This window comes from Phycodurus eques, chromosome 2, assembly GCF_024500275.1.
Source record: "Phycodurus eques isolate BA_2022a chromosome 2, UOR_Pequ_1.1, whole genome shotgun sequence".
NCBI classification, from domain to species: Eukaryota; Metazoa; Chordata; class Actinopteri; order Syngnathiformes; family Syngnathidae; genus Phycodurus; species Phycodurus eques.
In genome coordinates, this window is record NC_084526.1 from 634,280 (window position 1) to 647,689 (window position 13,410).

The window sequence follows — 13,410 nt, forward strand, 5'->3', positions numbered from 1 at the left end:
ATTCTGGTCCACCATCCGGCGTCTCAGGAGGGGGAAGCAGTGCACCATCAACGCTGTGTATAGTGGAGATGGGGGGCTGCAGACCTCGACTCGGGACGTTGTGAGTCGGTGGTGAGAATACTTCAATTCCACCGACATGCCTTCCAATGAAGAAGCAGAGTCTGGGATCTCTGAGGCGGGCTCTCCTATCTCTAGGATTGAGGTCAACGAGGTGGTTAAAAATCTCCTCGGTGGCAAGGATGAGATTTACCCGGAGTTTCGAAAGGCTCTGGATGTTGTGGGGCTGTCCTGGTTGACATGCCTCTGCAACATCGCGTGGACATCGGGGACAGTGCCTATGGATTTGCACACTGGGGTGGTGATCCCCCTTTTTAAAAAGGTCCGGAGGCTGTGTTCCAACTACAGGGGGCTGAGACTACTCAGCCTTCCTGGTAAGGTCTATTCAGGGGTGCTGGAGAGGAGGGTCTGTCGGGAAGTCGAACCGCAGATTCAGGAGGAGCAGTGTGGTTTTCGACCTGGCCGTGGAACAGTGGACCAGTTCTACACCCTTGGCAGGGTCCTCGAGGGTACATGGGAGTTCACCCAACCAGTCTACATGTGTTTTGTGGACTTGGAGAAGGCGTCCGACCGTGTCCCTCTGAGAGTTTTGTGGGGGTTGCTTCAGGAGTATGGGGTGCCGAACCCCCTGATACGGGCTGTTCGGTCCCTGTACGACCAGTGTCAGAGTTTGGTCCGCATTGCCAGCAATAAGTCGGATTCGTTTCCAGTGAGGGTTGGACTCCGCCAAGGCTGCCCTTTGTCACCGATTTTGTTAAGTTTTATGGACAGAATTTCTAGGCACAGCCGAGGCGTAGAGGGGGTCCGGTTTGATGGCCTCAGTATTGCATCTCTTCTTTTTGATGATGTGGTTCTGTTGGCTTCATCAAGCTGTGATCTCTAACTCTCACTGGAGTGATTCGCAGCTTAGTGTGACGTGGCTGGGATGAAAATCAGCACCTCCAAATCTGAGACCATTGTCGTCAGTCGGAAAAGGGTGGAGTGCCCTCTCCGGGTCGGGGATGAGAATCCTGCTCCAAGTGGAGGAGTTCAAGTATCTTGGGGTCTTGTTCACGAGTGAGGGGAGAATGGAACGGGAGATCGACAGGCAGATCGTCTACAGTGATGCGGACTTCGTATCTGTATTGTGGTGAAGAAGGAGCTAAGCCGAAAGGCGAAGCTCTCGATTTACGTTCCTACCCTCACCTATGGTCACGAGCTGTGGGTCGTGACCGAAAGAACAAGATTCCGGATACAATCGGCCGAAATGAGTTTCCTCCGCAGGGTATCCGGGCTCTCCCTTAGAGATACGGTGAGAAGCTCGGTCATCCGGTCGGGGCTCAGAGTAGAGCCGCTGCCCCTCCGCATTGAGAGGAGCCAGATGAGGTGGCTCGGGCATCTGATTACAAGACCCCGAGGACGACCCAGGACACACTGGAGAGACAATGTCTCTCGGCTTGCCTGGGAACGCCTCAGGATCCTCTCGGTAGAGCTGGAGGAAGTGGCAGGGGAGAGGGAAGTCTGGGCTTCCCTGCTGAGGCTGCTGCTGTCCCCGCGACCCGACCTCGGATAAGCGGAGGAAAATGGATGGATGGATGGTCTGGAATCACTGGTGGATACAGACAAAAAGATGCTTTCCAAATACGTCTGGACTTAAGTGTATTATTGTTGATTGAGAAGTCCAAATAAGCATGTACATTAAGTGACAATAATAGTGAGGGAGCCATATAACCAGCATTCCCCCTCCGCAAGGCCACACGGAAATGAGCCACACTCACAACTCCAGACACACAACACAATAGCCTTGTTACACGTCGACCATCTGAAAGTAAGGATGCATTCATGAACCAAATGTACTACACAATTAAACTGTTACCAACAACAATAGACAGAACAGACGTGCTGGCACGAGAACACACATACACGTTTACTTTAGATTTTGAGTTTAATTCACAATGAGCGACACTTCGGACACATTATTTTGGCAAGCTGGTACATACAGCTAGAACCTTCCCCTAAGAGGAAAAAAAATGTGTGTGTGTGTGTATATGTATATATATATATATATTTGTGTGTGTGTGTGTGCGTGGCGTTTGCATGTTCTTCCCTTGCCTGTGTGGGTTTTCTCCGGGTACTCCGGTTTCCTCCCACATCCCAAAAAACATGCATTAAATTGCCCGTAGGTGTGAATGGTTGTTTGTTTATATGTGTCTTGTGATTGGCTGGCAACCAGTTCAGGGTGTACCCCACCTCTTGCCCGAAGATAGCTGGGATCGGCTCCAGTACGCCCGCGACCCGAGTGAGGATAAGCAGAACGGAAAATGGAATAGAATATATACATGCAGTGGGGCAAAAAGGTATTTAGTCAGCCACCAATTGTGCAAGTTCTCCCACTTAAAAAGATGAGGGAGGGCTGTAATTTTAATCACAGGTATACCTCACCTATGAGAGACTATATGAGAAAAAAATAATAATTCCATGATTGATCGACATGTCTGATATTTAAAGAATTTATGAGCAAATTATGGTGGAAAATAAGTATTTGTTCAATATCAAAAGTTCATTTCAATACTTTGTTATATAACCTTTGCCAGCATTTTCTGTAAGTCTTCACAAGGTTTTCACACACTGTTGCTGGTATTTTGGCCCATTTCTCCATGCAGATCTCCACGAGAGCAGGGATGTTTTGGGGCTGTCGCTGGGCAGCACAGACTTTCAACTCCCTCCAAAGATTTTCTACAGGGTTGAGATCTGGAGATTGGGGAGGACACTCCAGGACCTTCAAATGTTTCTTACGAAGCCACGCCTTTGTTGCTCGGGCGGTGTGTTTGGGATCATTGTCATGCTGAAAGACCCAGCCACGTTTCATCTTCAATGCCCTTGCTGATGGAAGGAGGATTTCACTCAAAATCTCACGATACACGGCGCCATTCATTCTTTCCTTTACACGGATCAGTCGTCCTGGTCCCTTCGCAGAAAAACAGCCCCAAAGCATGATGTTACCAATCCCATGGTTCACAGTTGGTATGGTGTTCTTTGGATGCAACTTAGCATTCATTCTCTTCCAAAGTTTTTTTTTTGAGTTTTTACCAAAAAGCTCTATTTTGGTTTCATCTGACTATATGACATTCTCCCAATCCTCTGCTGGATCATACAAAGCTCTCTAGCAAACGTCAAAGGAGATTATCAGTGGTCTTCTATGTCTTCCATTTTGCAGTAATTGCTCCCACAGTTGATTTCTTCACACCAAGCTGCTTACCTATTGCAGATGCAGTCTTCCCAGCCTGGTGCAGGTCTACAATTTTGTTTCTTGTGTCCTTTGACAGCTCTAGTGGAGTTTGGAGGGTGACTTTTTGAAGTTGTGGACAGGTGTCTTTTATACTGATGAGTTCAAACAGGTGCCATTAATACAGGTAACGAGTGGAGAACAGAGGAGCCTTTTAAAGAAGAAGTTACAGGTCTGTGAGAGCCAGAAATCTTGCTTGTTTGTAGGTGACCAAATACTTATCTTCCACCATAATTTGCTAATAAATTAGCTTTTGCTTTAAAAATCAGATTTTCTGTATCTTTTTTTCTCATTTTGTCTCTCATAGTTGAGGTATACCTCTGATGAAAATAACAGGACTCTCTCATCTTTTTAAGTGGGAGAACTTGCACAATTGGTGGCTCACAACTTTTTTGCCCCACAGTGTGTGTGTCTGTATTGTATCTATCTATATATATGTAAATATACACATATATATATATATATATTTATACACACACACATATCTATCTATCTGTATCTATATATATATATATATATATATATATATATATATATATATATATATATATATATATATATATATATATATGATAGGCTCCAGCACGCCCGCGACCCGAGTGAGGATAAGCAGTACAGAAAATGGATGGATGGATCGATATATATGTACACACACATAGATAGATAGATAGATAGATAGATAGACAGACAGACAGACACACACACACACATACACATCCATTTTACACACTGCTTATCCTCACTAGGGCATGCTCGAGCCTATCCCAGCTGACTTCGGGCGAGAGGCAGGGAACATTCTGAACAGGTCGCCAGACAATCGCAGGGCGCATTTAGACAAACAACCATTTGTCCTCACATACACACCCACGGGCAATCAACCTAACATGCATGTTTTTGGGATGTGGGAGTAAACTGGAGAAAAGCCACACAGGCACGGGGAGAACATGCAAACTCCACACAGACGAGGCCGGATTTGAACCCGGGTCCTCAGAACTGTGAGGCAGATGTGCTAACCAGTCGTCAGATGTGCTAAACACATGCTTGACCGTGTCACAGAACCATCCATCCATCCATTTTCTGAGCCACTTCTCCTCACTAGGGTCGCGGGCGTGCTGGAGCCTATCCCAGCTATCATCGGGCAGGAGGTGGGGTACACCCTGAAGTGGTTGCCAGCCAATCGCAGGGCACATACAAACAAACAACCATTCGCACTCACACCTACGGGCAATTTAGAGTTGTCAATTAACCTACCATGCATGTTTTTGTTTTGTGGGAGGAAGCCGGAGTGCCCGGAGAAAACCCACGCAGGCACGGGGAGAACATGCAAACTCCACACAGGCGGGGGATTGAACCCCAGTCCTCAGAACTGTGAGGCAGACGATCTAACCAATCGTTCACTGTGCCACCCGTGTCACAGAACCCCCTGCGAAAATCCATCCATTTGGACTGCCTGTCCTCATTAGGGTCCCAGGTGAGCTGGAGTCTATCCCGGCTGATTTTGAGCAGGAGGTGGGGTAAACCCTGGAATGGTTTCCAGCCAATCGCAGGGCATAAATAGACAAACAACCATTCAGAGTCATAGTCATGAAACAAGGGGCAAATATGCAAATGATTGATGACTAGTCCAAGGTGCACCGCGCCTCTCAGCTCCAGGTCACCCATGACCCTAATAAGGACAAGCACTGTAAAATGAACGGATGGACTTCTCAAAAACATACTCACTTTATCGTCAACTAACTATATCATCCTGCATACATATACTTATAATTTAAATCTGTTTAAAAATATAATTCTAAACCATTACTCACCTTACTCAGTCTAGTTTATTCTAAGCCTCTGAACTGGAGTTTGAGGTCAGCTGAGTGAAACATGTCTGATGAGGTAAACTACAGCATGTGAAATGTTTTCTTTCCTTTGGTAAGATGAAAACACACACACACACATACACACACACAAATGCACTTTAGCTGGTCCGTGCTCATGGAGGTAACCCCTGGCAACAAGTGGAAGAGGAACTTCAGCTTCTGACCAACGTCAGAAACTCATCACGAGTTTTGGGATCTTCCCTGAAGACTCCCAGCATGGTGCTGGTGATGGTCTTGCTGTTCATCTTTTGGACACCTCGCATCACCATACACATATGACTGCAGACAGGAACGGATGACGTTAAACACACTGTGACAAGAAGTTATGTTGAGGGTTACTAGTAAATGTTCAAGCTTGAGACATGATTTCTATTGACAGATTCCACTGTACAAATACTTTCTCCATTCAGTGTTTTCCGTGTACTTACGTTGCTTCGATGACAACACCAACCCCTGTGGGCTTCAGAGCTTCAGTGACCGCCACAGCGATTTGCTTGGTCAACCTCTCCTGAACTGTGAAGAAGCACCACGGATGAACTCTGAACATGCTTGTTGCAATGCAAAGGTTTTCGATCTACCTTGTAGTCTGCGGCTGAAGATCTCGACAATCCTGAGAAAAGAGGATGTGAAGTGAAGGCTTATGTACTGTATATATTTCTTTTTTGCAACAAAGCTTAAATTTACACAGTATTTAATCCTCAAGTGTTGTTCTTAAACATTGTGGGGACAAGTGCTCAAACACATAAATGACATAGTGTGTGACATGAAATATGTCAGCAATAACAAATGCGCACGTGTATGACTGCAAACAGTCTCAAAGTCATGAGTGAAGCCCAAACACCCACAATTGCTTTAACAGCCAGCAGATAGTAGTATTACTGTTTGCAAAGAGATGGCAGTTTGTACTGTTTTATACATAATTTCAGTTTTACCTTGTATAAATTGACCGTTTCGAAAGGTTTGTAAACAATAGGCGCCACGATGCTTCCTGGTGGCAGAAAATTGACCACCGGAGCCTTAAACTGAAACAATGCACTGCCAGTTTCATCCTAACAGGTTTAGTGTACTCTGCCTGGTGGAGTAGTAGCTACTTCTGAAGGGACAGACTGGGAACCAAAATCGGATTTGTGGAGGACATTTTCATACAGGTACAGTATGTGTAAAATGTTTGGTTGGGGTCTTTGAGTAATTTAGCAAACTATAATGTCTAGCTTGATTGGACTAGAGTGACGCTATCCATGAGTGATGTGCGGTCAGGGGAGGCGCTCCGCCTCCCCAGAATTATGAAGGATGAAAGAAACAAACAAATAATGATTTAATAAAATAATTTTCAATTTCATTTCGCTGCTCTTTGCTTCATTTGATTATAATTTAAAATCTTATAATAATTCCATCATCAAAATTGCTGAATTGGCATATTTCCTATTCAAACACATGGGCCAGACAAGAAGTGAGGCAGGCATCCTCAACCCAATGTTTTACTAAAAGCACAAATATATAGCAACCACCACCATCTATTGGTAAATTGTTGTACTAAAACAGAAGAGCCTATTGAAAAGTGCCTGTTTTCGCTCTTCACGTCTTCAATATGTTTTAAAATTCTTGTAATGTGCATTCTGATTTTCCATAGTCAGGTTTCTTCTTTTTTTCCTTTCGGCAGCATGTCATCCTTTTCCATGTACGCCTATTTCCTGCATCTTGCTCGCTAACACCAACTGCTCACATCTTCCTTCACTACATCTATCAACCTTCTCTTTGTCCTTCCTTGACCTCTCTTGCCTGGCAGCTCCGTCCTCATCATCCTTCAACTAATATACTCACTATTTTTCCCCTGGATGTGTCCAAACCATCGAAGTCTGCTCTCTCTAACTTTGTCTCCAAAACATCTAACCGTGGCCTTGACCGTCCCTCTGATGAGCTCATTTCTAATCCTATCCAGCCTGGTCACTCCAAGAGAGAACCTCAACATCTCCATTTCCTCCAGCTCTGCTTTCTGTTGTCTCTTCAGTGCCACTGTCTCTAATCAGTACATCAGAATCAGAATCATCTTTATTTGCCAAGTATGTCCAAAAAAACACACAAGGAATTTGTCTCCGGTAGTTGGAGCCACTCTAGTACGACAACAGACAGTCAATTTACAGAACACTTTGGAGACAGAAAGACATTGAAAAAAAAAAAAAAAAAAAAAACAGTCACTGAGCAGTAAAGGGTTGCTAGTTATCTGGTAATACTGGTACTTTTTTTGGACAATTGTGCAAAAAGATGCAGAGTCCTCTAGCACTTAGAGCAGTTTGAATGACTAATATTGCAATAGTCCGGTGCAATGACCATTGTGCAAAGGGCGCTGAGACTTCAAGGAGTGTATGCGGTTTAAAGTGACGAGTAGTGCGATAATCTGGGACAATGTTGGTTGTGCAAATGTTACAGATACTCCTCAATCAGTGTGCAAATGGAGCAGATGCTAATCTGGCATGAGTGGCCAGTATATGAAAATAGTGCAGCATGACGAGACAACTACAGTGAGTACACGAGTAATATATAATTGGCCCCACAGAAATGTGACAACGAACAAAAAATTACCAGCATGTTGTAATGGAATTGTAGGTCAGGTGTTTAAGAAGTTGATCGCAAGAGGGAAGAAGCTGTTGGAATGTCTACTAGTTCTAGTTTGCATTGATCGGTAGCGCCTACCTGAGGGAAGGAGCTGGAAGAGCTGGTGATCGGGGTGCGGAGTGTCTGAGAGGATTTTGCACGCCCTTGTCTTAGTTCTGGCAGCGTGCAAGTCCTCAATGGTGGGTAAGGGGGTTCCGACAATCCTTTCAGCAGTTTTGATTGTCCGTTGCAGTCGGAGTTTGTCCTTTCTTGTAGCAGCACCAAACCAGACTGTGATGGAAGAACACAGGACTGATTCGATGACCGCTGTGTAGAACTGTCTCAGCAGCTCCGGTGGCAGGCCGTGCTTTCTCAGAAGCCGCAGGAAGTACATTCTCTGCTGGGCCTTTTTGAGGACGTAGTTGATGTTGGTCGCCCACTTCAGGTCCTGAGAGATTGGAATTCCCAGGAACTTGAAGGTCTCAACGGTTGACACAAGGCAGCTGAACAACGTGAGGGGCAGCTGTGGCGAAGGATGCCTCCTGAAGTCCACGATCATCTCTACAGTCTTGAGCGTGTTCAGCTCCAGGTTGTGTCGGCCGCACCACATGGCTGGACTCGCCACTGTCTTATAAACTTTGTCCTTCATCCTAGCAGAGACTCTTCTGTCACATAACACACCTGACACCTACCTCCACCCGTTCCAACCTGCTTGGACCCGTTTCTTCACTTCCTTACCACACTCACCATTGCTCTGGACTGTTGACCCCAAGTATTTAATGTCCTCCACCCTTGCTATCTCCTCTCCCTGTAGCTTCACTCTTCCCCCTCCACCCTTCTTATTCATGCACATATATTCTGTCTTACTTCAGCTAATCTTCATTTCTCTCCTTTCCAGTACAGGCCTCCACCTTTCTAACTGTTCCTCCAGCTGCTCCGTGCTTTCACTGCAGATCACAATGTCATCTGCAAACATCATGGTCCACGGGGATTCTATTCTAACCTCATCTGTCAGCCAATCCATCACCACTGCAAACAGGAAGGGGCTCAGGGCTTATCCCTGATGCAGTCCCACCTCCACCTTAAATTTGTCTGTCACACTACAGGACACCTCACCACTGTTCTGCTGCCCTCATACATGTCCTGTATTATTCTAACATACTTCTCTGCCACTCCAGACTTCCGCATGCAGTACCACAGTTGCTCTCTGGGTACTCTGTCATAGGCTTTCTCTCGATCTACAGAGACACACTGTAGCTCCTTCTGAACTTCTCTGTACTTTTCCATCAACATCCTCAAGGCAAATAATGCATCTGTGGTACTCTTTCTCGGCATGAAACCATACAGTTGTCACAAATACTCACTTCTGTCCTGAGTCTAGCCTCCACGACTCTTTCCCATAACTTCATTGTGTGGCTCATCAACTTTATTCTTCTATTGTTCCCACAGCTGTCCACATCACTTTTGTTCTTAAAAATGGGCACCAGCACACTTTTCCTCCCTTCCTCAGGCATCTTCTCACCCGCTAGCATTCTGCGAGCCTGTTCTTGACTGTGGGCTGATGTCACTGGAATGTATAGCTCACAAACGGTGGGGAATTAATTCAAAACTCCCGGACAGGTTCTTACCTTTTGGACTGAAAAGGTTTGGATCTATTCTAGACTGTGCCGGAGGTTGACAAGGTTAGTCGAGCTTGTGCTCACTGTAGCAGTTGCAGTGGTGTCTGTTGAAAGATGATTCATTCTGAATAGCTGGACTGATCAAGGCAGACTTTCTGTAATGGCAATAGTCTCTTTTTAGACAGAGAGACTTTTGATGCTCAAAGAAGAAAATGAAGACTTTTACAGTAGACTTCAACTAAAGGTAAGACAAAACTTTAAAATGCGACTTAAAATGAGATCACACTATGAAACGAATAATCCAAAAATCAAATTAAAAACTAGCTTTTGAACGTAAGTATTTTTTGTAATTATTTTGTTGAAAAGTCCTTGTTTAATATTTGGGCATGATAATAAAATATGTTTCAAATATAAATGTAATATTTCAGTAGTATAGGCCAAAAGTAAAATTTATATTTTGCACAACACTGTAATTTAATGAGTAGACTGTTAAATTACTAAGAAATTGCAATTGAAAATACACTCTAAACCACAGTAAATAATGTTCTTTATGGCCAAATATGTGTTTAAATAAGGCTGATGTGATTGTTTATTTTGTTTGTGTTTGTTTTTGCCATTTTCTTGTTTGGCTTCTAATGCTCTTCTGAGTGACTCACTCAGAAGAACACGCCTGTGCCATTAATCCAAGAAACAGAAAAGTCAATTAATTAGCCAGTCCCATGATAATGTTGTATGTCTGAATTTCCACCAAATCTATTTTTGAATCAACTTACCTGTTGAAATGTAAATTATGGCCAGCTTTCCATCTCCTTTGGATGCAATTTACCTCATGTAACAGATTCTTTTATCTTCTTTTTGACTGACACTTAACACATTCTAACTCCAGTGGTAGAGAAGAAGGCTAAAATAATAATTTAAGCCGTTTACACTGTTTCTCAACTGTGCCTTGGTCAAATGACATCGAAGGATTTGTGCAATTGAAGAAAGCTCTGTCTTTTACCACTCAGACGGACGTGCAGCGCCATGGTATCCACTGCCCTAGTCCCCTCCAGTTATTGATCAACAAGCTTGGGCCCTATTTTTGTGAACGGTATAAATCCAGCACAGCCGGTGGCGCAACTGTACGCCAGAGGCGGGTTAGACCGGTGTTGGTAATTTCGTAGACCAGCACAGCCTGCTGCCTGCTCTCATTTTCCTTTCACTCTTTATGACAAACAGACTCATCTGTAAAGGTTTTAATAAGCTTCAATCCCCGGCCCTGCCTGTGTGGAGTTTGCATGTTCTCCCCGTGCCTGCGTGGGTTTTCTCCGGGCACTCCGGCTTCCTCCCACAGAACAAAAACATGCATGGTAGGTTAATTGACAACTCTAAATTGCCCGTAGGTGTGAGTGCGAATGGTTGTTTGTTTGTATGTGCCCTGCGATTGGCTGGCAACCACTTCAGGGTGAACCCCACCTCCTGCCCGATGATAGCTGGGATAGGCTCCAGCACGCCCGCGACCCTAGTGAGGAGAAGTGGCTCAGAAAATGGATGGATGGATGGTTCTGTGACACGGTCAAGCATGTGTTTAGCACATCTGATGACTGGTTAGCACATCTGCCTCACAGTTCTGAGGACCCGGGTTCAAATCCGGCCTCGTCTGTATGGAGTTTGCATGTTCTCGCCGTGCCTGTGTGGGTTTTCTCCAGTTTACTCCCACATCCCAAAAACATGCATGTTAGGTTAATTGAAGACTCTAAATTGCCCGTAGGTGTGTATGTGAGTACAAATGGTGGTTTGTCTAAATGCGCCCTGCGATTGTCTGGCGACCTGTTCAGGATGTTCCCTGCCTCTCGCCCGAAGTCAGCTGGGATAGGCTCCAGCATGCCCTAGTGAGGATAAGCAGTGTGGAAAATGGATGTGTATGTGTGTGTGTGTGTGTGTGTATCAATCGATCTATCTATCTATCAAGTAACCCTAGTCCTAACCCTGTTTATAGCATAGACCTATGACGATATGTACAAAGTTAAAAAGCCCAGACAGCATATGGAAAAAAACTATCATGAAAATAAAGTGCAGTAAATGATACTCCATGTTCTGTTTGGGACTACGATTTTAAATTGGTAAATTGGTTTGTTTTGCTAGTAAATATTACAAAATAGTGTGAATAATCATAAACAATACTTTCATATGGTGGTGGTACACTTCTGCAATTGTTTTTAAAAAGATGTCAATCATATGGTTGTGGTAATACTCAAAATTAAGTGGTTGTCCCATGGGAAGTGGGTTAAGAGCCCTCACAATAAGAATTGGCCCCTCTTAGTCGAAATAATTATCAAATAAAAGTAAAGCCTTTATTTTCTTATTTTGTTGTTTTTTAAATTTCACCTGTTTTGTCTTCCACTGCTTGTTGCGGACAAACTTAATATCATATCTCGCATAACTGTCAATCTTTACTTCATATGAAACTATGGTATGCCATGGTCATGCTGTACCTCCACAGAAAATGGTGCGACCAAATCATATACAGGTGGGAAAATTGTTCCGCACCAGAGCTACGAGTGCAAAAGTTAGTGTAGAGCCCTGGCGGGTACCCTTATTGAATACAGAATGAGCTGGTGATAACTGCTGGCAACTTAAACAAATTAATAAATAAAAAAGTGTATATTTTATCTACTTTACTAACTTTTACTAAAAGTTTTTTAACAAATTAATTGCAATAACATAACTGTCTATACTATACTGCTTACTTATGCTCATTAGGGTTGCTGGAGCCTATCCCAGCTGACTTGCGGTGAGAGGTGGGCAGAGGTGGGTAGAGTAGCCAAATATTGTTGTAAAGTAAGAGTACTGTTACTTTAGAATAATATGACTCAAGTAAAAAAGTAGTCCTCCAAATAATTACTGTAGTAAGAGCAAGAACGTACTCAGTGAACTAGTAACTGGTTAGTAACTTCTTATTTATTTTTTTAAATCAGAGCATGAACATCAAATAAAATAAAAATAACTGAATAAAATATGAATGCGCAAATTCAGATATTGCTGAACAATATCACTTAATCTAAAACATAAATACAATCTTTATAAAATAAAACCTTTGTAAAATAACAAAACTGAGGCAAATTCTGTTCCAAAAAAATGGTCTTATACTACAACCCCAATTCCAATGAAGTTGGGACGTTGTGTTAAACATAAATAAAAACAGAATACAATGATTTGCAAATCATGTTCAACCTATATTAAATTGAATACACTACAAAGACAAGATATTTAATGTTCAAACTATCCATCCATCCATCCATTTTCTGAGCTGCTTATCCTCACAAGGGTCGCGGAATGTTCAAACTATTAAAGTTTATTGTTTCTTTAGCAAATAATCATGAACTTAGAATTTTATGGCTGCAACACGCTCCAAAAGAGCTGGGACTGGGTTATGTTTACCACTCTGTTACATCACCTTTTCTTTTAACAACATTCAATAAACGTTTGGGAACTGAGGACAGTAATTGTTGAAGTTATGTAGGTGGAATTCTTTCCCATTCTTGCTTGATGTACAGCTTCAGCTGTTCAACAGTCCGGGGTCTCCGTTGTCGTATTTTACGCTTCATAATGCGCCACACATCTTCAATGGGAGACAGGTCTGGACTACAGGGAGGCCAGTCTAGTACCCGCACTCCTTTATTACGATGCTACGCTGTTGTAACACATGCAGAATGTTGTTTGGCATTGTCTTGCTGAAATAAGCAGGGCGTCCATGAAAAAGACGTTGCTTGGATGGCAGCATATGTTTCTCCAAAACCTGTATGTTCCTGTCAGCATTAATGGTGCCTTCACAGATGTGTAAGTTACCCATGCCATTGGCATTAACACAGCCCCATACTATCACAGATGCTGGCTTTTGAACTTTGCGTCCATAACAGTCCGGATGGTTCTTTTCCTCTTTGGCCCGGAGCACACGACGTCCACAATTTCCAAAAACAATTTTAAATTTGGACTCGTCGGACCACGGAACACTTTTCCACTTTGCATCAGT

At 43.6% G+C, this 13,410-nt stretch overlaps 1 protein-coding gene across 2 annotated transcripts in view; it reads right to left on the reverse strand.

Annotated features, from left to right (window-relative positions):
• Nucleotides 1-1,962: 1,962 nt before the first annotated feature.
• The window catches only part of gch1 (GTP cyclohydrolase 1), a 52,523-nt gene continuing 41,075 nt past the window's right edge, over nucleotides 1,963-13,410 (reverse strand). The window contains exons 4-6 of one of the 2 annotated variants that reach the window (XM_061703981.1): nucleotides 5,766-5,797; nucleotides 5,616-5,700; nucleotides 1,963-5,466 (exon numbers count right to left, since the gene is read on the reverse strand). In XM_061703981.1, coding sequence (XP_061559965.1) covers nucleotides 5,340-5,466; nucleotides 5,616-5,700; nucleotides 5,766-5,797 — 244 coding nt within the window. In that variant the 3' untranslated portion in view covers nucleotides 1,963-5,339. Of the gene's footprint in view, nucleotides 5,467-5,615; nucleotides 5,701-5,765; nucleotides 5,798-8,112; nucleotides 9,554-13,410 lie in introns of those variants that run through there. The other variant, XM_061703990.1, reaches the window with a different exon arrangement.